This window comes from Thalassophryne amazonica, chromosome 20, assembly GCF_902500255.1.
Source record: "Thalassophryne amazonica chromosome 20, fThaAma1.1, whole genome shotgun sequence".
In the NCBI taxonomy this organism is placed as follows: Eukaryota; Metazoa; Chordata; class Actinopteri; order Batrachoidiformes; family Batrachoididae; genus Thalassophryne; species Thalassophryne amazonica.
In genome coordinates, this window is record NC_047122.1 from 12354816 (window position 1) to 12381374 (window position 26559).

The 26559-nt window shown below is 40.5% G+C and overlaps 1 protein-coding gene across 2 annotated transcripts; it reads right to left on the bottom strand.

Moving 5' to 3' along the window:
* Positions 1-1733: 1733 nt before the first annotated feature.
* Positions 1734-25422, bottom strand: polr1h (RNA polymerase I subunit H). 2 transcript variants are annotated; one of them, XM_034161506.1, is made up of 5 exons: positions 25296-25422; positions 20879-20998; positions 14313-14410; positions 14114-14223; positions 1734-1942 (listed from the first exon to the last, which is right to left on the bottom strand). In XM_034161506.1, exons 1-5 carry the CDS (start codon positions 25399-25401, stop codon positions 1918-1920), a joined length of 459 nt encoding a protein of 152 aa, XP_034017397.1. In that variant the 5' UTR covers positions 25402-25422; the 3' UTR covers positions 1734-1917. The 2 variants fall into 2 exon arrangements, with proteins under 2 accessions (XP_034017397.1, XP_034017398.1); XM_034161507.1 differs by having other exon boundaries at positions 20879-21002; positions 25295-25346.
* Positions 25423-26559: the final 1137 nt, after the last annotated feature.

A 26559-nucleotide genomic window follows, 5' to 3' on the forward strand; every position in this document is an offset into this window, starting at 1 on the left:
AGAATTGTAAATGGTAAAAATAAGCTAGTTATGGTAGAAGAGCTAAATTAGCCGTGAATAAGCAACCGTACCCAGCAAGCTAACACAATAAACAAAAAACTATAATTAGTGTATAAAGTATAATAGCGCAGTTAAACCTACAGTAAATGTATTAACAAATACATATAAAATAAATGTGGGCAAAAGTATGAATTAATGTGGGTTATCAAACACAAAAGAACTAACTATTTTGTAAGCTACGATGAACACTGCTAAGGCTGGCTAGATAAGCTAATTTTCAACTTTTGCTGCTAACCACAATGACAAAGAAATATTGTTTTATCTTGAACGAGGAGGGAGAATAGGTCGTGAAGATGGATTAATCAAGTGCAGAGTCGCCTGGTTTTAAACAGGTAAATGTGAACAATTTGTGCGATATTTCAGAAAGTAATTCAAAACTTCACAAAAAGTGAACTTTAAGCTACTCTGAGACAGCGCTTCCTGTTTTAATAGAAAGCTGAAACAAAACACTGAAAGTGCTGTATCTAAAATGTTTCCATTTCAGTTTTTGAAGGGCTTTTTTTTTTCTTCTCCTCAACAACATCATAAAATGTTTTTAGTGATATTTGAGTTTTCTCAAATGCATGTGTTTCCTTTAAGTGTATTTTCAATTTGCTACTTCAAATTGCACAATTTGGATGGTAATGAAAACCCACCTACTGTGATTCAGTATATTTACTGTTACATTTGTGAGGTTTAAACTCCTCACTTTGTTTAGCTTTTCTTTGCTTTGAGACATAAAATAATGAAAATGTGTCTCTATGCAATAACCATAAAAACGAGCAGCCTAATGTACTTTGTGTTAAGAGGAAGTGTGTTATCAGATTTGAAACGTGTCTGTATGAAGATGTGAGTGGTTTTTGTCCTCCTGAGTATCAGGGGACAGCTGCAGTAGTGAAATGTTAATATTTCAGGCATTTTTCCATCAGCTGTCCCAGAGCAGCAGGTTGCCATTGGCTTTTCTGTGTTGCCGTCACCTGAGCAACTGTTTAGTTTTTCGCTTTGATGAAACTTTGCTGTCATTACTGGACGTTCTCATCTTCCGATCCGTCAAACTTTGACCAACACGTCCGAGAAACCCTTGTTGAAATACTGTATGCAGTATGTACAGCCCTACAGACAAATTATGACTGAAAAATATGCCTTTATTTCTATGAACTGTGCAAAGCAACAGGTTTTCTTAAAATAAATAAAATTAGGCTGCTGCACCGCTGTTTAAGAAATAAAAACTAAAGTTCTGATAAAGTACATTACTTTATTATTAAACATGAAAAACAGTTGAAGACCAACAATATCCAGCATGATCAGCCTTTTATGGGTTTGAAAAAAAAAGCTTTAAATCTTTCACATCCTGAATTATTTCAATAACATAAATATTAATGCCATTTTCACATCAGTAACGCTCTGGGTCACTGGGTCTTCTCATGAAAGCGTTACATCGATAATCCACACTTTTGGCTGTTTTAGGATGGAGATTCAAAAGATTTTTCACCTCATCCAATTTCAACTTTCACACATTCATACAGATTTTTAACCGATCCACAACACATCGTTACATCCTTATTCCTGTGCTTGTTATTCTTATTTGTCACAATTATCATTTTGTATTTGGCTTCTTTTTGGGGGGAATTTTGGAAAACGGTGCCACATGATTACATTGCACATGGCTTCATAACAAAAAATAACTGAAGCACTGTGATGGTTCAGTTAGATTTTACTGTGAATATTGGAGGCTGGATGAAGGTCACATTACCAAATGGCACCACCTCACACCCCAGTCAGAGCTCCAGGCTGAGGTCTCAAACAGACCAAGCAGCCACGTGTCTGAATTCAGCACAGGCACACGGAGACAACGGGTATCACAGCACACAAGCGCCCTCAGGAGTCCTCCTTCTCTTGATATCTGCAAAATCCCAAAAACAAACACATTAAACAGGTAACAGCAGGGGGGCGCTGAAACCGGCCTCCCACCACCAATTCCAGGTCCTGACTGACAACCAGGTTCCAAAAATGAGAGAACTGGGTGACTAACAGCCTAAAGATGTCATACACAACTACACACCAGGTTACAGGTGACCTGAACGCAGCACCATGACATGAAAACTACTAATCACAGTGCGACCGTGCACTAACGTCTGTGTGCTAAAGTCTGCGCGCAGAACTACTGATCATCTGGTACGGGATTCTCAAAGGCCAACGCTGACACAGATATTTAGAGAGCAGGGCGGCTGATGGACAATACATGAAGCTGGTAACTTTTTTGCAGGCAGGTTTGATGAATCCCAGTCCACCCATGTGCTCCATTAACCTTTGTCAGGATGATGTAAACCGTGTTCTGTCCACAACCGTGGGATATGTCTGTCTTCTGACGGTAAATTGATGAGATTAATTGGAGGAAGCAGATTCACGAAGCAAATTACTATCACCAAAACACTGCAGCAAATGTCATCTTATGGACAGTAAACATTGCATACGTATGATATTAGGAGCAGGAAAAACTAAATACTGAGCTTTAATCTCCTAGTGCAGCAGATAACGGAAACAATCCTTCACATGGTGATACCAGCATCAGGTTTGCCATAAATGTTCTCCATAAATCAGTGTTTGAGGAAAAAAAAAAAAGTGCTGGCCACTTGAAAATCCAATATGGTGGCCAGGTAGGGGTCAATGAAGAATTACACAGGGGTCAAAATTTAAAAATGCTCCAATCATATTGAAAACTATAACAGTATTTGTCTGATCATAAATATTCCAAAAAGGACTAACTGTAACTGAATGTTATGGAGTTATGGGGCGTGAGCTGAAGTTAAAGTTGCTCCAATTTTGGTAAAAAGTCATGTTTTCAATGATTCATTCATTTAACGTTAAAGTATAAAATAAAACAGGTTTTTAAAAAATAATAAAATAGTTGCCGTTTAAAGAGCCTTTGTTTTATTTAGAAACGTAGAAGCAGGTATTGTTTGCTGGACTCTCTGGACATTTAACCAGATGAAGGTCTCTTCTGCAGCTTTGACCTCTGGTGGAGTTGTTGACACTTTTGTCCCATTTTGAAGAGCAGAGATATTTTCTTCCAACTGGACTTCATGGTGTTCATCTCATCACTGGAAGTTTCTGAAATGCATCTGAATTTAGGTTGCTTGCAATGCATCTAATGTCACTGATGCACATTAACTGCCGCGTCTGACTCAATGTCAGCAAGCTGCAATCTCCACTCTCACTTTGGATAGCAGCATGCGGCAGCGCTTCTCAAACTCAATTGCTGGTGAGCAGTTACCAGCATAGAGTAACATAAAAATAAGCTAATCAATATAATTAGTGCGCTGCCCGTGGGCAGTGGTGGGCAGAGTTAACCAAAAACGTAACTTCGATAACCAATGCTAAACCGATTAAAAAAAAAGAGGAAATTAGAGCTAACCGCTAATTTTTAGTATTAACTCGTACACTGTCGTCTACTGATAAGCCAGTTTCAAGTTTAAGCACCACCGAGGCTTCTGAGCAAAATCAAATCACAAACCCCCAAACGAACAACGAGCCACAGCTTCTGCACAGCTTTATGCACTCTGCCTGCTGTTGCCCCCGACCAAAAAAAGTGTCATTTACTTTCCACATACAACAACACAGACAGTGGACAAGACACACGAAATGCAAAGCACAGCACTTTTAAAAACAAACAAAACTCATTCTGGACAGTTTATCAACATTAATGTCAACTCTGTCCTTGGATTCCAAAGTGAAAATATTGCACATATCTTTTAAAGTAATGTGCTAATTCTGAAGGTTTAAGCGTTAACAAGTTAACAGACAAAAGTGCCAAAAAGCATTATGGGAAAATGAGTCTCATCTGATTCACTGGTTGGTTGGTTTATTTATTAGTACAAACCAACACACATTACTGTAACGTGTGTTGGGTTTTTTTAAAATAATGTGTATTTGTAAATATGTCTTTCATTTGTAAAAAAAAATGGCATTGGCAAAACAAAATGTTTGTGAAGTGTGATTCAGCACAACATAGCAACAACGATCACATGTTGGTCGCTATTCATACTCCCATCCAGTAGATGGCAGTGTTTTATGCATTTTGACAGGGGGGGGGGGGATTGACAGGAGACTCATTTTCCCGCAATGCCTTTTGGAGCATGTGTCTGTTAATGCTTAAAACCTTCAGAATGAGTGCATTACTTTAAAACAGTGGCATCCAGGGTGCAGGTTTTCTTTGCAGCCACTGACTCCAGCAGGTGATTTCACTGATGAACTCATCCCACCTGCTCCAAGTGATGTTAATCAGTGAAATCACCTGCTGAAGTCAGTGGCTGCAAAGAAAACCTGCACCCTCTTGGCCCTTTCTGGAATAGTTTGGAGACCACTGCTTTAAAAGATATGCATGATATTTTCACTTTGAAAAATGAGAGAGTTGCCATTAATGTCCATATACTGTCTGGAATTAGTTTGGTTTATAAATGAAACCATGAGTGAAAAGTGCTTTGTGTTTGATGTCTCCTGCCCACTGTCTGTGCTGTTGCATGTGGAAAGTAAATTACACTTTTTTTGTTGTAGTAGCAGAAGCAGCCACCCCGCCCCCTTCTGCAGGGGGAGCTCTTCACAGCGGTCTGACTGTTGCAATAGACAGGGCCTAAAATGTATGATTTTAGGATTTACAAATGTTTTTGACTATTAAGCTTTACTCACTATGCCAGCAAAAAAAATGTTAGTGGAACTAAATTTAGCGGAAGCTAATTGGCCTGCTGATGGTTTTCAAAGTTAGCTGAAAAGCTAATTTGCTAACAAATAAGTTAGCTTCGCTAATTAGCGGTTAATGGATTAGCGGAACTGTGCCCACCACTGCCCGTGGGGATTCATGGGCCCTAGATTGGGTAGTGTTTATAAAATAGGTAGCTGACATTTTTCAAGGGTGGTAATAAATTATACAATGTTTCTATGATGAGTTGGAATGGCATGGAAGTCCAGAATGTTTTTAGAACCTTAGACCTCAACAATTTTTAGAAGAACTCAATCCTTTTATTTCCTGTTAATTACATAATTTGTTTGTTAATTAACTGTCTTAATGTATTTATAAATTGTTTAGGTTCTTGTTATCATACCGTATTTTCCGGACTATAAGTCGCACTTTTTTACATGTTTTGGCCGGGGGTGCGACCTATACTCCGGTGCGACTTATAAATGAAAAATATACCGGTAGGATTAATTTACTGTAACAAAACAATTTTACGTGACAGAGTCGATCTATGTTTTAAAATGGCCACCAGAAAAGGAAATGCAATGCATCATGGACACTGTAGTATGGCGGCCTTCCTATAAGTCACGCTGGTCGCGATAACCAATCAGAGAACAGAACGTTGGACGCGTATTCCTCACCTCACCCACAGCGTGTGAAGCTGACGAATACGGTGCTTGCGGTTATTCCGGCATGGCGAACAAAACAGCTTCAACCCTTGGATATCAGTGTGAGCAGAGTGTTTAAGTTGACGCTGAGAGCTGCGTGGGAGCACCGGGTGAGCGACGGCGGAGGATTAGTGTGTGCACTTGGAAGGAGCTGGCGTCGAAGATTGTGAATAGCGTTTGAAGCAGACGAACATGGTGTTTATTCCGGGACGGCTAACAAAACAGCTTCAACCCTTGGATATCAGTGTGAGCAGAGTTGACGCTGAGAGCTGCATGGGAGCACTGAGCGACGGCGGAGGATTAGCGTCTGCACTTGGAAGGAGCTGGATCGACAACGCTGGGTGGTCATGAGCTGCGCAGGTAGGTGCTGCATGGTTCGGCTCGCAATGTGGTCCGCAAAATACAAACATATCTGTAGGTAAAATGCAGCTCACAAGGGGGCACTCAAGGCTTGTGTGACTGTTCCTGCGACTTCTGACTACCATAGAAAAATAAAAATTTCAACGTTACTGATAACTTAACAAGACAATGGAGAAGGCCCGAAAAAATGCCACCAAAAAGAAAATCATACTCTGCAGATTGTAAGTTATGACTGGTGAAATATGCATCTGAAAACGGTAGCCGTCACAAATATTATCATCTGAACTTTTCATGTTAAGTTAACATACCTGTATGTCCATGGGACTTATAGTCCAGTGCAACTTATTTATGGTTTATTTTTCTTTATAATGATAAAGTGGCTGGTGCGACTTATACTCCGGTGCGACTTATTTATGGTTTATTTTTCTTTATAATGGATAAAGTGGCTGGTGCGACTTATACTCCGGTGCGACTTATTTATGGTTTATTTTTCTTTATAATGGATAAAGTGGCTGGTGCGACTTATACTCCGGTGCGACTTATAGTCCGGAAAATACGGTATATACTATTATTATCATTATCATCATCAGTATTATTATTTTATCGTATTATTATGTCATGAGGAAGATACAGAGGACAGGGTGAGATGGAAACGACTGATCTTCTGTGGTGAATCCTAAGGGGAGCAGCGGAAATAAAAAGAAGAATGGAAATAAGAGTTTTCACTCTCTTGTGTCATCCATGCATTTTTAAAGTATTTACTATTATATTATGTACTTACATTGAACTTACTAAATAAAAATCACACACACACACGTATGCACTCACATTTTTAATATACAGATGACTGACTACCCCCTGCTGGAATGGCGTGTGAATCCAGAATATAATTAATTAGCTAATTAGCTAATATCCGTAGTTTCTCCAAAAATATTAGTCATATCAATGTTCTGTTTTGGCGCCAGTCATCCTTGACCCAAAATACATAAATATACCACCCAGCAAATATTAGCTCTCCCCAGTTTGTCCATGACCTAAGTTGTACACACCTATGCAAACAGAGCTTTTTGTCTTTTCTGCATTCTGCTGCAAGCAGTTGCTTTTATTTGTAAAGACAGAGGAGGAAGACATCAAACCCACTACACTTCCCACACATGGTAAGTCTGCTGGTAGGTCTTGATATTTTATGATGATCTGGCAGCTTTTCTAAAAAGTTGCAATAGTTTAAGGTGTTTTTGAAATTATAGGAAGTACTGAAAATAGCAAAAATAGTTGCAATAATTATTATTTTTGGACAATGCATTTGAAATTAAAAGTAAGTTGTTACAGCAAGGCATTTATATTTATTATTTAAAACAATTTTCTTTTATATCAGTATTGGAATTTTTTACTCCTGAATATCAGCATCAGTATTGTTTGTTGTTGTTTGTTTAATCAGGAAAAACGGCAATAACTGGCCCAGCAAATCGACCATAGTTATACCAAGATGTTATCGCAAAGCTACAATATACGGCGCATCCCAAAAGTTTTCACAGCGCTCACTTTTTCCACATCTTTATGTTACAGCCTTATTCCGAAATGGAGTCTTTTTTTTTTATTGACGGAATTTTTTTTTTTATTTCTTGCACACACGCACGCACACACACACACGAGGTCTGTTAGAAAAGCATCGGACCTTTTTATTTTTTTCAAAAACCTGATGGATTTGAATCACGTGTGCTTGCATGAGCAAACCTTGAACCTTCGTGCGCATGAGTGAACTTTTGCATGCCTGTCGATTGCATCATGTTCTGGTAAGCAGCCTTTGTGTGGGACGTGTGTAGTGCGCTCGGCTTATTTTCATTCCAAGGAAAAAGACGTAACAACTGGAGCAGTGTCGCATCAAATTTTGCCAAAAACTGGGCGACAGCCAGGTGGAAACCATTCGGACGATTCAGACGGCTTTCTGTGACTTTTCAGTCGTGTGACTATCCGAGAAATTGTGGAAGAGGTGGGCATGTCACAGCATGTCCTGTAGAATTGTGAGGGGAGGAAAAAAAAATTACTCCATTTTGGGATAAGGCTGTAACATAAAATGTGGAAACACTGACGCATTGTGAATACTTTCTGGATTCGCTGTATAGGTTAACAACTGAAAACTGTCTTCTGCTGAAGAGTGCAACATGACTTCCATGAGATTATGGATATATCTCCAGAGGAGATTTACAGAGGTTAGCAAACAGTGAATCATACCATTCTTTACACACAATGTGCTCTGTTGCTCATTCCAGTCAATGAAATCTGCTCCAAAACAGAAAATCTGCAACATTTTTTTTAATTTTAGGCTTTAATTCTAACCTGGCACCAAAGTGACTGAGCAGCCAAATCCACATTCAAACAGAAATTACTTATTTTATGTTGCGTTTACACGTAGGCAAGACTCATTACAAATGTCATATTTGCATCATTCTTGGCACATTCCTGACATTCTTAACATGACTTAACGCATCTGAATAGGTTTCTTAATAGTGCGTGTTGCTGTGTGATATTCACGATTTTCGTGGAGCATTTTTTTGGCTGTCAAAAAATCTTTCACGAATGTCACGCACCACCCTCATTTCACCTCATGTTGTGGAGGTCGCAACTGAGCGTGTTGATCCGTCTTGATTAGTGGTGATCCTTAATAGAGTGTGACAACGTTCTTCTCTGATGTGTGCACAATTAAACCCTGCTGCACTGCATTCAGTTTCATTGCTGCAGTATGCTGAAGGACAGTGACGCCAAGTCGGCTATAAGTCTCGTTCCAGTGCTCATCAGCACGCTCCTGCAGGTGTTCCACCTGCTGCATGTGCCTGACGTTTGGGAAAATGAGTAAGATGAGAGCCGCATGGAGCTACACATCTGGCTCTTAGTATCCTCCTCCTTTCTGCGCCACTCCATGGCATAGAGTCCAACTAATCAATCAATCAATCAATTTTTTTTATATAGCGCCAAATCACAACAAACAGTTGCCCCAAGGCGCTTTATATTGTAAGGCAAGGCCATACAATAATTATGTAAAACCCCAACGGTCAAAACGACCCCCTGTGAGCAAGCACTTGGCTACAGTGGGAAGGAAAAACTCCCTTTTAACAGGAAGAAACCTCCAGCAGAACCAGGCTCAGGGAGGGGCAGTCTTCTGCTGGGACTGGTTGGGGCTGAGGGAGAGAACCAGGAAAAAGACATGCTGTGGAGGGGAGCAGAGATCGATCACTAATGATTAAATGCAGAGTGGTGCATACAGAGCAAAAAGAGAAAGAAACAGTGCATCATGGGAACCCCCCAGCAGTCTACGTCTATAGCAGCATAACTAAGGGATGGTTCAGGGTCACCTGATCCAGCCCTAACTATAAGCTTTAGCAAAAAGGAAAGTTTTAAGCCTAATCTTAAAAGTAGAGAGGGTGTCTGTCTCCCTGATCTGAATTGGGAGCTGGTTCCACAGGAGAGGAGCCTGAAAGCTGAAGGCTCTGCCTCCCATTCTACTCTTACAAACCCTAGGAACTACAAGTAAGCCTGCAGTCTGAGAGCGAAGCGCTCTATTGGGGTGATATGGTACTACGAGGTCCCTAAGATAAGATGGGACCTGATTATTCAAAACCTTATAAGTAAGAAGAAGAATTTTAAATTCTATTCTAGAATTAACAGGAAGCCAATGAAGAGAGGCCAATATGGGTGAGATATGCTCTCTCCTTCTAGTCCCCGTCAGTACTCTAGCTGCAGCATTTTGAATTAACTGAAGGCTTTTTAGGGAACTTTTAGGACAACCTGATAATAATGAATTACAATAGTCCAGCCTAGAGGAAATAAATGCATGAATTAGTTTTTCAGCATCACTCTGAGACAAGACCTTTCTGATTTTAGAGATATTGCGTAAATGCAAAAAAGCAGTCCTACATATTTGTTTAATATGCGCTTTGCATGACATATCCTGATCAAAAATGACTCCAAGATTTCTCACAGTATTACTAGAGGTCAGGGTAATGCCATCCAGAGTAAGGATCTGGTTAGACACCATGTTTCTAAGATTTGTGGGGCCAAGTACAATAACTTCAGTTTTATCTGAGTTTAAAAGCAGGAAATTAGAGGTCATCCATGTCTTTATGTCTGTAAGACAATCCTGCAGTTTAGCTAATTGGTGTGTGTCCTCTGGCTTCATGGATAGATAAAGCTGGGTATCATCTGCGTAACAATGAAAATTTAAGCAATACCGTCTAATAATACTGCCTAAGGGAAGCATATATAAAGTGAATAAAATTGGTCCTAGCACAGAACCTTGTGGAACTCCATAATTAACTTTAGTCTGTGAAGAAGATTCCCCATTTACATGAACAAATTGTAATCTATTAGACAAGTATGATTCAAACCACCGCAGCGCAGTGCCTTTAATACCTATGGCATGCTCTAATCTCTGTAATAAAATTTTATGGTCAACAGTATCAAAAGCAGCACTGAGGTCTAACAGAACAAGCACAGAGATGAGTCCACTGTCCAAGGCCATAAGAAGATCATTTGTAACCTTCACTAATGCTGTTTCTGTACTATGATGAATTCTAAAACCTGACTGAAACTCTTCAAATAGACCATTCCTCTGCAGATGATCAGTTAGCTGTTTTACAACTACCCTTTCAAGAATTTTTGAGAGAAAAGGAAGGTTGGAGATTGGCCTATAATTAGCTAAGATAGCTGGGTCAAGTGATGGCTTTTTAAGTAATGGTTTAATTACTGCCACCTTAAAAGCCTGTGGTACATAGCCAACTAACAAAGATAGATTGATCATATTTAAGATCGAAGCATTAAATAATGGTAGGGCTTCCTTGAGCAGCCTGGTAGGAATGGGGTCTAATAAACATGTTGATGGTTTGGATGAAGTAACTAATGAAAATAACTCAGACAGAACAATCGGAGAGAAAGAGTCCAACCAAATACCGGCATCACTGAAAGCAGCCAAAGATAACGATACGTCTTTGGGATGGTTATGAGTAATTTTTTCTCTAATAGTTAAAATTTTGTTAGCAAAGAAAGTCATGAAGTCATTACTAGTTAAAGTTAATGGAATACTCAGCTCAATAGAGCTCTGACTCTTTGTCAGCCTGGCTACAGTGCTGAAAAGAAACCTGGGGTTGTTCTTATTTTCTTCAATTAGTGATGAGTAGAAAGATGTCCTAGCTTTACGGAGGGCTTTTTTATAGAGCAACAGACTCTTTTTCCAGGCTAAGTGAAGATCTTCTAAATTAGTGAGACGCCATTTCCTCTCCAACTTACGGGTTATCTGCTTTAAGCTACGAGTTTGTGAGTTATACCACGGAGTCAGACACTTCTGATTTAAAGCTCTCTTTTTCAGAGGAGCTACAGCATCCAAAGTTGTCTTCAATGAGGATGTAAAACTATTGACGAGATACTCTATCTCCCTTACAGAGTTTAGGTAGCTACTCTGCACTGTGTTGTTATATGGCATTAGAGAACATAAAGAAGGAATCATATCCTTAAACCTAGTTACAGCGCTTTCTGAAAGACTTCTAGTGTAATGAAACTTATTCCCTACTGCTGGGTAGTCCATCAGAGTAAATGTAAATGTTATTAAGAAATGATCAGACAGAAGGGAGTTTTCAGGGAATACTGTTAAGTCTTCTATTTCCATACCATAAGTCAGAACAAGATCTAAGATATGATTAAAGTGGTGGGTGGACTCATTTACTTTTTGAGCAAAGCCAATAGAGTCTAATAATAGATTAAATGCAGTGTTGAGGCTGTCATTCTCAGCATCTGTGTGGATGTTAAAATCGCCCACTATAATTATCTTATCTGAGCTAAGCACTAAGTCAGACAAAAGGTCTGAAAATTCACAGAGAAACTCACAGTAACGACCAGGTGGACGATAGATAATAACAAATAAAACTGGTTTTTGGGACTTCCAATTTGGATGGACAAGACTAAGAGACAAGCTTTCAAATGAATTAAAGCTCTGTCTGGGTTTTTGATTAATTAATAAGCTGGAATGGAAGATTGCTGCTAATCCTCCGCCCCGGCCCGTGCTACGAGCATTCTGACAGTTAGTGTGACTCGGGGGTGTTGACTCATTTAAACTAACATATTCATCCTGCTGTAACCAGGTTTCTGTTAGGCAGAATAAATCAATATGTTGATCAATTATTATATCATTTACCAACAGGGACTTAGAAGAGAGAGACCTAATGTTTAATAGACCACATTTAACTGTTTTAGTCTGTGGTGCAGTTGAAGGTACTATATTATTTTTTCTTTTTGAATTTTTATGCTTAAATAGATTTTTGCTGGTTATTGGTAGTCTGGGAGCAGGCACCGTCTCTACGGGGATGGGGTAATGAGGGGATGGCAGGGGGAGAGAAGCTGCAGAGAGGTGTGTAAGACTACAACTCTGCTTCCTGGTCCCAACCCTGGATAGTCACGGTTTGGAGGATTTAAGAAAATTGGCCAGATTTCTAGAAATGAGAGCTGCTCCATCCAAAGTGGGATGGATGCCGTCTCTCCTAACAAGACCAGGTTTTCCCCAGAAGCTTTGCCAATTATCTATGAAGCCCACCTCATTTTTTGGACACCACTCAGACAGCCAGCAATTCAAGGAGAACATGCGGCTAAACATGTCACTCCCGGTCCGATTGGGGAGGGGCCCAGAGAAAACTACAGAGTCCGACATTGTTTTTGCAAAGTTACACACCGATTTAATGTTAATTTTAGTGACCTCCGATTGGCGTAACCGGGTGTCATTACTGCCGACGTGAATTACAATCTTACCAAATTTACGCTTAGCCTTAGCCAGCAGTTTCAAATTTCCTTCAATGTCGCCTGCTCTGGCCCCCGGAAGACAATTGACTATGGTTGCTGGTGTCGCTAACTTCACATTTCTCAAAACAGAGTCGCCAATAACCAGAGTTTGATCCTCGGCGGGTGTGTCGTCGAGTGGGGAAAAACGGTTAGAGATGTGAACGGGTTGGCGGTGTACACGGGGCTTCTGTTTAGGGCTACGCTTCCTCCTCACAGTCACCCAGTCAGCCTGCTTTCCCGGCTGCTCGGGATCTGCCAGGGGGGAACTAACGGCGGCTAAGCTACCTTGGTCCGCACCGACTACAGGGGCCTGGCTAGCTGTAGAATTTTCCACGGTGCGGAGCCGAGTCTCCAATTCGCCCAGCCTGGCCTCCAAAGCTACGAATAAGCTACACTTATTACAAGTACCATTACTGCTAAAGGAGGCCGAGGAATAACTAAACATTTCACACCCAGAGCAGAAAAGTGCGGGAGAGACAGGAGAAGCCGCCATGCTAAATCGGCTAAGAGCTAGTAGCTACGCTAAGCTAGCGGATTCCTAAAAACACGCAAAGTGAATAATGTGTAAATAATTTATAGGTGATTCAGCAGAAGGAGTGCTTTAGTTAAGGCACGTAAAGATTACACTGGGAAACAAATCGTAATCTAGATAACTAGATCAATCTAACTGCGCAGAGTAAACAGCTAACAGATACAGAAAAACACCGCTGTGCTCCGGAACAGGAAGTGATACAATACCGCAGTGAGAGCCAACCACCCAACTAAGCATGCAATCACAAAGTTCTTCTGCTGTGGATTTTGAGGAGCAAACTGGAGTGATCTGAACTGTTCTGCAACTGACGGTTGGATGAATATGGGGTGTGTGTGGAGACATTCGCCTCATTCACAATGTGACAGAACTTAACGATGCGCTGTTACACGCGATAGCGTGCAACATTATTCTTGGCCATGCGTAATGGTTCCTGATCATTCTCCAGCGACACATGCCATTAATCATAACACGTGGTAAAAGGTTGCAGCAGTTCCTGAGGACTCCTGATGCCTCTGCCCCGAATCTTCACATTCACGATCAGCGGCCAAGAATGTATACTTCGTGGCATTCGTGACTTGTCATCGTTATGTGTAAACGCAGCATAAAAATGTACAAGCAAAATTAAAAACTATGCTGTCTGTAGTAGCAAAGTAAAATGTGTGTATTACCCACCATCTGCGCAGATTATGTCAGAATACTCACCTTTGTGGACACAATATTTCACAAAGTCACAAATTTTTGAACATGTTCAAAATTTTCCCTATTTAGTTACTACATTCTACAACACCACTATAGATTACACTACACTAGATTACACAACTTTTCATGCCCCGATTGGGTATTTGATTTTTTTTTTGGGGGGGGGGGGGGGGGCTTGTACAATTAGATGTCAGAAAAAGGCAATGGGGTCAGAAATGATATGAAGTTAATCTTGATGATAACCAGAACATTGCCATTCATTACCTGCAGTGTGTACAAGTGAAGAAGACCGTCTGGCCTTCATCTGCAGACCTCATCTGCCTGGTGTGGTAAACCATCCCCTCTTTACCACAGCGGCCACAGCGTCTGTCAATCTGAATGGACCAACCACCACAGATGATGTCAAGATTCCATAGTTTTCTACAAAACAACATCACAAGAGCAGGAAGTTTATTCTTCTTACCACAGGTCCTTTAAGCTCCTCCTCATTCTCCACAGATGAAGATGACTGCTCTGCTGGGTTGAAGATGATTGTGGACTGGATCGCCTGGCCTAACAACTCTAGACCAAAAAAAAAAAAGTCTGTTTTTGCCCATGTGTCAGACTGATACATCCACCTCTAAAATGCACACATATAAAACACAAAAAAATATTACAGGGGAACATTCCCCCAGACAGGGTACAGAATAGGGATGAGCGAGTACACCAATATCTGTAACTGTTCAACCATCTAAATTATCTGTATCTGTACTCGTAGTGGGCGGGGCCTAAACCAGAAGTGGGCATAGTTTAACCTGAAATGGCTGGGGCTTAAATCAGTACATTATTTTAAGTCTTAAATTGATATGGATTGATCAGAAGTTGCTATATCTATTGTTTATTGGAAAACTATTTACAGAACAGCCTCAAAATTGAGATTCAAATCAATGTTTTTGATCAAAAAAGTAACAGAACTATTTGCAGAACAAGTTTTATAAACTCAGAACATGAATATTCTTAAGTCTATGAATGAATAACAGAACAGCCTCAGAATTGACATTCAATGTCGTAGGAAATTATATAAACTAGGTATGCATGAACAAGAGTTGTCGCACTCAACACAACTTTTTAAAAATTTTATGATCAAATGTGATTTTTTTTCAATTATTTATTTATTTTTACGACCTAACGTTCTTGCCATTTTTTCCACACAAAGTTAAACAATATTGATTAAGGTGTGTGTGTTTGTGTGTGCATGACTGTCTGCCTGTGTGTGCATGTGTGTGTGAGAGGGAGAGAGAGGTTGTTTGACTGACCAATTTATTTTTAAGAACTGCAGTGAGAATGTGTCAGATACTGCATGCAGCCATGTTCAATAAAAACATGAATATAGGCTACTTTGTGTGTTCAGCTACATGTGTGTAAGTGGTCTGTAAGACTGTTTATTTTTAATGATCTGTGTGAACTTGGTGATTCATGTAAACATCCAGCGATGGCAAACAGGGAAATAATATGTGAGTCTTGTTCACCAACAAAATGAAGAGCAAACAAACGGTTAAATAAATAAACAAATAAATAAATAAAAACCCGACCGGAGACAGTGACCGACACAACATGAGCCGTTTTCAGTTCCGTCTTGTCAAAAGCACCGCGTATGATACGAAACAAGTTCACCAAGTAACTTAAAAGAGGCGAGCTGAAGAAAACGTGAGGCAGCCAAGACAAGCACAGAGAGAGATCCTGTGTGTCTGTGTGACAAGCTGCAGTGAGACGTGTCTGTGTAGGGAGGGGCGGGCGCTGTGTCTGACTGGCCAATCACAAAGCGTGAAGACAGTCAGTTAGCCAATGAGAATTTTCCTTCAGCACAAGCACAGATATTGACGAGTTTTATTCGGAGCATGCTCGTCAAAAATGCTTTATCCGTACCGGATACTCATCTGAAACGAGTATCCGGCTCACCCCGAGCACAGAGTACACAAAACATCATCTTAGAAGGTCCTGTGCAAAACACTGAGTCCACAAACACATCGTGGAAACAAACACAAAACGCATGTCAGGGTGAGTCTGAGTCTCCAGTGATTTCTCATTATGGGAACGAATGATGTCTAAGGGAAACATTTTTGGAATACAGATCAGGTCAAGTATAGGAGCACACTCTGGTGCAGCACATCGCCACATCCACCACACTATGAAACCACCTTGGTTCCTGGATGGCAACCACCCAGGCAGAAACACAACCCCCCCCCCCAAGAGAGTAATCATCTGCCACAGGCAGGGAAACGCCTGAGGATCGGACAAGTCAGGAATGTCTCATGGAACCACTTCTAAACAACTGCTGATTCCAGGATCCTCAGGTCAATCAAAGGCCCAGATGTTGGCTGCAATCAATAAATGAAGCCCTGCTACAAAACAAACAACCTAAAATTTGAAACTGGTCAAATGGACAAAGGAAAAAAAAAAAAAAAAAAAAAAAAAAAATCAAATCTTCTGTAGTAAAATTTTATGTTGAAACAAAGACGGGCCACAGCATATTGCTAGATATTTTGGCAGAAATTCTCCCCACAGTAGGAACATGTCGTCCCATGAAAAATGACAACTGGGCAATTCTGTGGTAACGGAATTACAACAGCAGCAAAATCTGGACATATGGCATCTAACCACGACAGATTAGCTCAGATTGTAATTCCGTTACTGTAGAATTGCCGAACTGATAACGCGTTTTCATTTGCACTGCATGTGGGAGCTCAAGCAGAACAAAGGCAGAAGCGGTATTCAAAAATAGACTGAGGAAGAAATGTTAAGTCGTCCATAAAGTACACAACGACACAATGTGACGACGCTGCATCATAAACGCATCGACGTGAGGAAGAACCACGGAATGGACGTGACATGCCGATCACAGTAACAGCGGGCACCGTATCTGACGAGGTGAAAGTGTGGCTTTCACCTCGTAGGACGGTTCATATTTGTTTGCGAGTTTCAAAGGCGACTGCAAGTTGACACATGCAAAGTGACCGAGAAACGTATAGCAGAAAAATAAGTGCTGTTGGGCTTCAAAGACACCAGCAGATGTGTGGGTGAACAATCCAGATGTTTGCTAGTACCTCATCAGGTCTCCACAAAAGTACAGGATTTACTTTATTTATTTACATTTATTAAAAACATTGATATCAGTGGCCCTTAGGGGAAATAAAAAAAAAAGAAAATCTTATTCATGACATCAACCAATAGAGGGTCTGCGAGACCTTGTTACAGCACACATTGTTGCAGTGCATGTATTGTCGCCATGAAAACTAGGGATGTCCCGATCAGGTTTTTTTTTGGCCCCGATCCGATTCCAAGTCACCTGATTTTGAGTATCTGCCGATACCGAGTCCCAATCCGATACTTTAAAAAAACTGAATGAACAATGAACAAATGCTAAATATATAATATTTTCATTTTAATCACCATATTTTATTATTTATCACTTAAACAGGGCACTTCTCGTTGAGGTAGCTTGAACAATCAAGTAATAATCTACCAGACTTAAAAAATGCACAAGTTTCCATGTTATTTTATTTGTCTAAAAATTAGGGGTGGGCAAACATAAAAAATCTTAATCGCATTAACTCAATGACTTTCTGTGATTAATCATGATTAATCGCATGGTATATGTGAAACCCAAAAATGAATTCAAAAGATGCTTAAAAGCACAGTTTTATTTGAAAATGTAAATGAACATTGCATAAATTTGAAAATGTAAATTTCAACTGAAACATACTAATTAAATCAAATATAAAACCACTGGCAGGTCATTTGTTATCCTGTTTCATATCAAAATAATATTCATGTCAGTGACTAAATGTACTAAAACAAATACGTCACAGTTGTACACATACCACAATTTGATATGTGTACAATTGTGATGTATTTGTTTTAGTATATTTAGATTTTGTTGTGATTTGGCACTTTATAAGCCGATTAAATTGAACTGAAATTGAACATTTTATTGAGTCTTAAAGTAAATAAATATGAATTTGGTCACTGGATCCTTAAACTTTGTACATAATGAACTCTACATGGTGAATCCTTGATATCTTGACATAAATAGGAATAAACAAAATCTGTAGTTTTTGTCAAAAGCATTTCCTTTCAGACATTATTGGCATGAATGTGTTTCCATATATCTGAGCTGAGCTTACACTTGCTGTGCTTCACTTCAGGATGTAATTTGAAAAGAAAACAGCACGTTTCATTTTGGGAGGAAAAAAAACGTTTTAGTCGACTGTAGATTCTTGTCTGTATTACATTTGGAAAGAGGTGTCATTTTATTTAAAGCGGCGATTCATTTTGAAGTTATTAATTCTGACCGGACACTGTCTCAGCCGCGCAGCGTTTCTAGCTGTGTGAACGGAACGGAGGACGATTCTCGTTTCTTGACAGCAACAAGACAAGAGTCCCAGTTAGTGACTTTAATCCACACAAAAGTGACTGACGATATTTTAATGGCTTTGTGAGGGGTTAAGAATCGGCTTGCCGTTTCTGAAGAGCAGTGAATCAAAGAACCAACGCGCTACTGGATCGAAGCATTGCTTCAATGGTTCATGGTTTCAAAGTGGAGCCGCGCTGCAGAAATGGTTTATTACAGACCAAACCCTGAATATCCAACTTTATTTGTACGTCCGTATGACTCTGAAACTCGGAAAAATCCGTATAATTTACAGACTATAGGTTGACATGAAAACCACCGAAAAGCTGTGTTCACCGCGGGGACACGTTCGGCTATTCGAGATTATTCAAGATTTTTTTTTTAAATCAATGACGAACGATGCATAAAAAAAAAAAAATTTGACCGATGCAGCTGCATCGGTCCAAACCGGTCTGGATCTGGGCCTGATCCTGTAGAACTTTGTACCGAAAATGTCCATTCAAAAGTTCGGCGTCTTTCTGCATTTTGTTTTGTTGTGCATAGCCTGTACTTTTCTCAATCCTCGTGTCGTTTTCTGTGTGAACTCAGCTATCAGCAGGAAGCAGCAGCATAAGCTTGCCCCCGACTGACGCTTTCAAAATAAAAAGGCAACGAGCAACAGTCATAAGGCTAAAAAAAAAAAAAAAAAAAAAAAAAAAAAACCGCAGCGTTAAGGGGAGGAACAAAATTGTCGGCAATAATGACCTCAATAATTAACGCAACGTTAGCGCGTTAACGTTGCCCAGCCCTACTAAAAATCCATGTCAAAGGTTCCTTATGTTAAACAAGAAATTATCTAATCTGAAATAACAGGTGGTTTTAATTTATAGATGAAAGGTTTCTAAAGAACCATTTATTGATTTAGCTATTTTAATTACAAGTGTTCTAAACTTTTTTAAACAGTAATCAGAAATTTTGAGGTAACAAACAACAATAAAAAACATTCCCAAGGATTTTTCTTCAGACATGTGGTTTCTGCACTGATCTGTGGTTCAAATCCCCGCCTGACTGGAAAATCACTAAGAGCCCTTGGGCAAGGTCTTTAATCCCCTATTGCTCCCGGTATGTAGTGAGCGCCTTGTATGGCAGCACCCTGACATCGGGGTGAATGTGAGGCATAATTGTAAAGCGCATTGAGCGTTTGATGCAGATGGAAAATTGCTATATAAATGCAGTCCATTTACCATTTGTACAGATCAGTGGTTTCTGCCACACTTCCGTGTTTTGGCCCAACGCGTCGTTCCTATTGGACAGCGCGAAGCTACGTCACAGCTCAGAGCATCAAAAGTTCAAAAGTCAACTTGAAAAGTAAAAGTTAAAAAAAAAAACAAAAAAAAAAAAAACTTACATTTGCGTCCTGACAGTCCTCAGTGTCCCTCTGATGCTTTATCAGTGTTCAACAAGTTCAGAGCAGCGCAGTGAACGTGAATGAAGGCGGAAGCTCTTTAAGACGCGCTCCTAAATGTGATGAGTGTCCACGTCGCTCGTGCGCACTCCATCTCTCGCTCCGTTTTCTTTTTGTTAATCAGATGACAGATCGCCGTCCTGAGGACTTGGTCAGCACCGGGTCCTGCTGAGCACGGAGGGATGACTGAGCAAGAGTTTCGGTGGGAAGTGTCCATCCTCTTGCCATTCCATCAAGGCGTCAAGCTGAGCGTGTAAACACACCAACAGCAGTTCTGCGAAAGAAACTTTGCGCGTGTAACTCCCCCCACCTCTGTCCAGCTGAACTTGTGTTTTTTTCTTTTGTTCAATTAAGAAAAAAAAAAATAATTGGGTTGAACTTTGACCGCGTCAGCCTGCTGACAAGCAGCAATACGTGCGCCCGTCAGAAGCGTCGCATCAAAAGCTGAGCTAAAGCGATGCTTCTGACGCCTCTAAAAAGCAACACGTCTCACGCCTCTGACGCTTCCGACGCGTGAAAGGCCCCTTAATCTGCAATAATGAGCCAGAAATAGCGCTAATCAAAATAATGAGGATAAAATCTCTATCGGATTCCTGATCGGAATGCAACGTCCGATTTCGATCAAGTCTGAAACCACGTGATCGGGCCCGATTTCCGATCGGATCGGGACATCCCTAATGAAAACTATATATTGGCGCTGGCGACAATATGTGTCCAGGTTTTACAGCACATATTGTCACCAGGGACAAAGGCACTTTCTTGTAGTATAATGTCCATGTGTTCTACAACAAAATGTTCAGAACAATCCTGCCTCTCTGAATGAGACATATTTGTCTATAACACTGTATAATATATATTATATGGCTCTAAAGCTGAAAATGTGAAATTCATCAAGTCATTTGTAAATATATATATTAAACCTCTTGGCTGATAGAAAATTGATGACTGTTCTGCTTTAACATATATATTCAATCGCGGTCACGTAGACTGTTTGTCTTACCTAAGAACATGGCGAGGGCAGACCTGAAGAACATTAATGAGATGCTGACGTAGGATCTGTGAAGCACCAGTTTTCTTTATTTATTTTGGGGGGATATATGAGGATCCTATGTGTGTGTGTGTGTGTGTGTGTGTGTGTGTGTGTGTGTGTGTGTGTGTGTGTGTGAGAGAGAGAGTGGGGGGGGGCAGACAGTACCTGTTACAGGGATGCAGAAGGAGCAGCGCCGGCAGCGGACTGTGTCCTGTATCCCAGGCAGAGGAAGCACATTCCCACATTCAGGACAGAAGTTGGGATCACCACCAAAACATGACATCACTGTGCAAAAAATATTATGGAACCTTAATAAACGTAGGACTCTGTCTCACAAATTAGTAGCCAGTGAAAGTGAAGCAGTGTCGACATTTCAAAGTTCAACCAGTCATTCATCAGTGACTTGATCTCCATGAAACAGTCATGTCACAACTTTTGGTCTGGGGAATAAGTCGCTTACATCCACAATTTGTCCTAAGTTTAGTTGTTTCAAATGCTAAAGAAATAAAGCATTAGCATTTAAAACAATGAAAAAAAATTACAAATTCTAGATGAAAGCAACTTTTGTAAGCACCATTTGTTTTCCTTTGTCTAATTTTTAAACATTATTGAAAAGAGTAGAATTTTATATCCGTCATACTTAAATTGTATTTTAGTTCATGTTTTAATGACTTTTTCAAACAGAATGCCGTTGCTGATTTATTGTAATGATCTTGTCATAAATGTTTTATTTCTCTTAAACTTCTGAATGAACTTTTAAATGTTTATGTTTGTGTTGTATTTTATGTGTGTGCTGTTATTCTTTATGTGGTAGCGTCCCTTGATTGAGGAGAGTAACGTCAACTCAGAACACGGCGCCATTTTGGTTCTAACTGCGCTGAACTACTGAATGAACTTTTAATGTTTTAAACATTTTTTTAAATCATTTAATCACATACAGCAACACATCCAGGTACAGGCGCTATCAAAATAATAATAGTTAAACTATCAAATTTGCATAAATCTACAATTTATGATGATTTATTTAATTAATTTAAAGCCTGATTTATGCAGCTGCAGCTCTTTAACTCCGTGTCATGCAATGACGTGCGTGACAGTTTTAAAGTTCTCCGTCGCTGGATTATGCTTTATTCTGGATTAATTTGACCTTCAACAAGCTTTTCTTTCTACAATCATCACCTCCAATTCAAAGGTCAGCTTTTGTGCTGTAAATCAGGTTTTAGAATTCATCATAGTACAGAAACAGCATTAGTGAAGGTTACAAATGATCTTCTTATGGCCTCAGACAGTGGACTCATCTCTGTGCTTGTTCTGTTAGACCTCAGTGCTGCTTTTGATACTGTTGACCATAAAATTTTATTACAGAGATTAGAGCATGCCATAGGTATTAAAGGCACTGCGCTGCGGTGGTTTGAATCATATTTATCTAATAGATTACAATTTGTTCATGTAAATGGGGAATCTTCTTCACAGACTAAGGTTAATTATGGAGTTCCACAAGGTTCTGTGCTAGGACCAATTTTATTCACTTTATACACGCTTCCCTTAGGCAGTATTATTAGACGGCATTGCTTAAATTTTCATTGTTACGCAGATGATACCCAGCTTTATCTATCCATGAAGCCAGAGGACACACACCAATTAGCTAAACTGCAGGATTGTCTTACAGACATAAGGACATGGATGACCTCTAATTTCCTGCTTTTAAACTCAGATAAAACTGAAGTTATTGTACTTGGCCCCACAAATCTTAGAAACATGGTGTCTAACCAGATCCTTACTCTGGATGGCATTACCCTGACCTCTAGTAATACTGTGAGAAATCTTGGAGTCATTTTTGATCAGGATGTGTCATTCAAAGCGCATATTAAACAAATATGTAAGACTGCTTTTTTGCATTTACGCAATATCTCTAAAATTAGAAAGGTCTTGTCTCAGAGTGATGCTGAAAAACTAATTCATGCATTTATTTCCTCTAGGCTGGACTATTGTAATTCATTATTATCAGGTTGTCCTAAAAGTTCCCTGAAAAGCCTTCAGTTAATTCAAAATGCTGCAGCTAGAGTACTGAGGGGACTAGAAGGAGAGAGCATATCTCACCCATATTGGCCTCTCTTCATTGGCTTCCTGTTAATTCTAGAATAGAATTTAAAATTCTTCTTCTTACTTATAAGGTTTTGAATAATCAGGTCCCTTCTTATCTTAGGGACCTCATAGTACCATATCACCCCAATAGAGCGCTTCGCTCTCAGACTGCAGGCTTACTTGTAGTTCCTAGAGTTTGTAAGAGTAGAATGGGAGGCAGAGCCTTCAGCTTTCAGGCTCCTCTCCTCTGGAACCAGCTCCCAATTCGGATCAGGGAGACAGACAACCTGTCGACTTTTAAGATTAGGCTTAAAACTTTCCTTTTTGCTAAAGCTTATAGTTAGGGCTGGATCAGGTGACCCTGAACCATCCCTTAGTTATGCTGCTATAGACTTAGACTGCTGGGGGGTTCCCATGATGCACTGAGTGTTTCTTTCTCTTTTTGCTCTGTATGCACCACTCTGCATTTGATCATTGGTGATTGATCTCTGCTCCCCTCCACAGCATGTCTTTTTCCTGGTTCTCTCCCTCAGCCCCAACCAGTCCCAGCAGAAGACTGCCCCTCCCTGAGCCTGGTTCTGCTGGAGGTTTCTTCCTGTTAAAAGGGAGCTTTTCCTTCCCACTGTCGCCAAGTGCTTGCTCACAGGGGGTCGTTTTGACCGTTGGGGTTTTTACGTAATTATTGTATGGCCTTGCCTTACAATATAAAGCGCCTTGGGGCAACTGTTTGTTGTGATTTGGCGCTATATAAATAAAATAAAATTGAATTGAATTAAATGTGTGGACTTTTCTGATCCATTCGTAATCAGCGTGCGCACTGCAAAAACTATTAAAATATGACGGCAGATGAAGGAGTGAAAGCAGAAAAGTGTCAAATCACAGCCTTTTGTGTCTGATTCCAAAGGTGCACGTCAGGCTGCGGGTCTGAGTTTGAACACGTTTTGAAAAAAATAAATGGTCCGGCTTTTAATCAGGGAAATGACTCCGGTCCCACATTCCTGAAACTGGCAAGTGTCGGCGCGCTGAACTTTAATTTCTTCCTCTGTTACTTTGCACCTCCAGACTGCTCTGGTTTTTAATGGAAATGCATTGGAACTGGACGGGACATTTTATGAGCGAAAAATCCGTTGTACAAAATCTGTTATATACAAACAAAACTTTCAAAACTGACGATGAAGTCAGCTCCCATCCCACATGGCTGACTTTATTTTCCCAAATGTTTCTTCTGTTCGGATCTGAAGGGAATCTGAACATCTTGAAGCCCTTGTTGTGTCTATTGCCTCCAAATGCACAACAACCCGGCATTTTCAGCAAATAAATAAATAAGATGGATTTCCATGCAGACAGATTAACGCTATTTTGAACCCAAGATGGCACCATGAGCCAGCCATGTGACCCCAACTCATCATGTCGTTACTTTCCTCACTCAAGGGACTCTAGTATGTGGGCACCGTCCTGTCAGAAAGCTCTTCTGGGGGGTTGGTGGAGGGATTCAGTCCCTGTAAAACACGTCACAGAGCTCAACACTGTAACAGACCTCATTAAACTCTGCGGATGCCTTCCACTGGAGGGTGCTACGTGTAAGGAACGGGATGGGATGAAGCTGTTTGGAGCTTCATCTCTAAAAAGGTGCGAGTGGTGTGGTGCAGAGGGACCGTCCACTCATGGGACCCCTGACTGGGTCCCACCTGCAGTGTCCTTTGTCTCATTCAGGATAACCAGATTTTGCTGCTGTTGCTGGAGCCTAGAAATCTTCACCCTGCCCAGGCTGCTTTGATTTGAAGTCCTGGAAGTGGCAGATCTGAGTGGGTGCATCCACAGACTTTTGGTCTGGTTGCTGCAGCGGAGCGACAGCTGCTGTGGTGGACCGTGTCCTTGTGACAGCGTCAGATGTCACCCAGATCAATAAGCAAACCCTCAGACTTCAGGTTCCTCTGGGTGATTATGTTGATCTCGGTCTCTGTCTGCGGTCAAACCGTGGTGACTGAAATCTTAGAACAGAAGACTTGCTGCTGGCAGCTTCCTTTGGTGAGGACGACTGTCCCAGAGGTGACGGACAACTGGACATTTCAAAGGAAGCATGGACAGGGACGGTGTCCAGGACTGTTGTCCTGTTGGACTTAGACGTCCGTACAGCTTACTTGAGGACTATGACTTTCTGAAACCTAGTTTGTTGAGTAACACGGCGGCTGTTCTGATTATTTTTTTGTTCTGATTCGTTTTTGTTTTCTTTGGATGTTCTGATTCTGGCAGTTCTACATGAGCACACAAAAAGAATGTTTTGTTTTTTCAAGTTTGTTTCATTCCACAGTGATGTGAGTACAAGTTACTTGTTCTGAAGCCAGGACCTGATGAACGAGCTGCAGAATGTTGCTGATGAATTGTGGTGATTTAATTTGTTCTGGTTTCAGTCTCACTTTGTCCGACAGCTCCATAAATGCTTTTTTTTCTGGAACATTCTCTAACTTAAAGTTGAGCATCGTTTTATGTTACTTACCGAGTTTGGTCGAAGTCGAAGCTGGAATTCTGTCCGACTTTTTACTTTCATTGTCGATCACGTGGTACAACGTTTGCACGTTTTGCACCCGGAAGCAGATTATCATACTCTCTTAGTTTATGGTGAGAGCGCCACACTGAGCAGTGGGGAGGAGCATACACATTATATACGTAGACGCCTCATACCTTGCTGCAACGTAATCCAGCGTCACCGCCATATTGGATGGGTCTCTTCACGATAGGCTCGCACCAGAGTCTACCGGAGTCGTCTTCCTCTTCTTCTTTTACTTACCAGACTGCTGCCAACCGCTGTACATTAGCAGACTAGACGCATCCAAGGCATAGTGCTGCCATCTGTTGTTCACAGAGTCAATGGAGAGTGAGCACATTTGTCGGTATTTTGTGCTGCTTACGGTTGCAATCATAGACATTATATACATGTAGACGCTTAGCTGATGTATCAACTGGCCGCCATCTTGACTGGGTCCCTGTTGCGCCCCGGGTGCATTTATTTGTACTGAGGAAAGTGTATTCCCAGCTTCAATAATCCGTAACTCCCCGAATTTCTACCCGATTTTCCCACGGTTTGGTTTGTTAGAAACAGCAGAGATTCAGTTACGATACAGGATGCTGTCACACATTAAAAATACGTACTTTCCTGCTGAAAGACTTTGTCTTATGCTCTTTAACAAAGACATATGGTATGGCATATAGATAAATGTATGAATTAATTCTATAATTTAGTAAAGAAACAAGTTTGGATTGTTCATTTGAATTTATTTATCTCTCTCTCTCTCACACACACACACACACACACACACACTCCTCTGCTTTACTTACCTGGTTAAGATCATTTCTGCTTGCTGCTGTCAGACTGTACAATGAACAGTGCTAGCACTGTGGTAACCATAGCAACCAGGACAATAATCATGTCATTACCTGCTGTATTTATTAGCTGCAATAATTTAACTTATGGTGCAAACTCAAGTCACTTTACCAACTATATATTTAACCTGTTCATACTGTAAATATCAGAGTAACTTATCGTACATTTCACGCTGAAGTCACTTTATCTGATCACTTTTACATCCCGACAGTGCAGCATTGAACTGAACAAGGTAGCCTTACCTTTACCCGGCACTCAGTGCTTTTTTAGTTCTTGTTTTTTTTTTTTTTAAGAGATACTTGTTTGTTTTATTGCATGCCCTTCTGTCTATTCCTACTGTTCTATGCTGCAATGTGACACTGAAATTTCCCCATTGAGG

Excerpts from the sequence above, each read along its gene's own strand:
- polr1h (XM_034161506.1), bottom strand. The coding sequence starts at position 25,401 with ATGATAATCTGCTTCCGGGTGCAAAACGTGCAAACGTTGTACCACGTG. Across the intron at positions 20,999-25,295 it reads TTCGACTTCGACCAAACTCG|TGATGTCATGTTTTGGTGGT; the intron begins GTAAGTAACATA and ends TTTTTTGCACAG. Across the intron at positions 14,224-14,312 it reads AGGAGCTTAAAGGACCTGTG|ATTGACAGACGCTGTGGCCG; the intron begins GTAAGAAGAATA and ends TGGTCCATTCAG.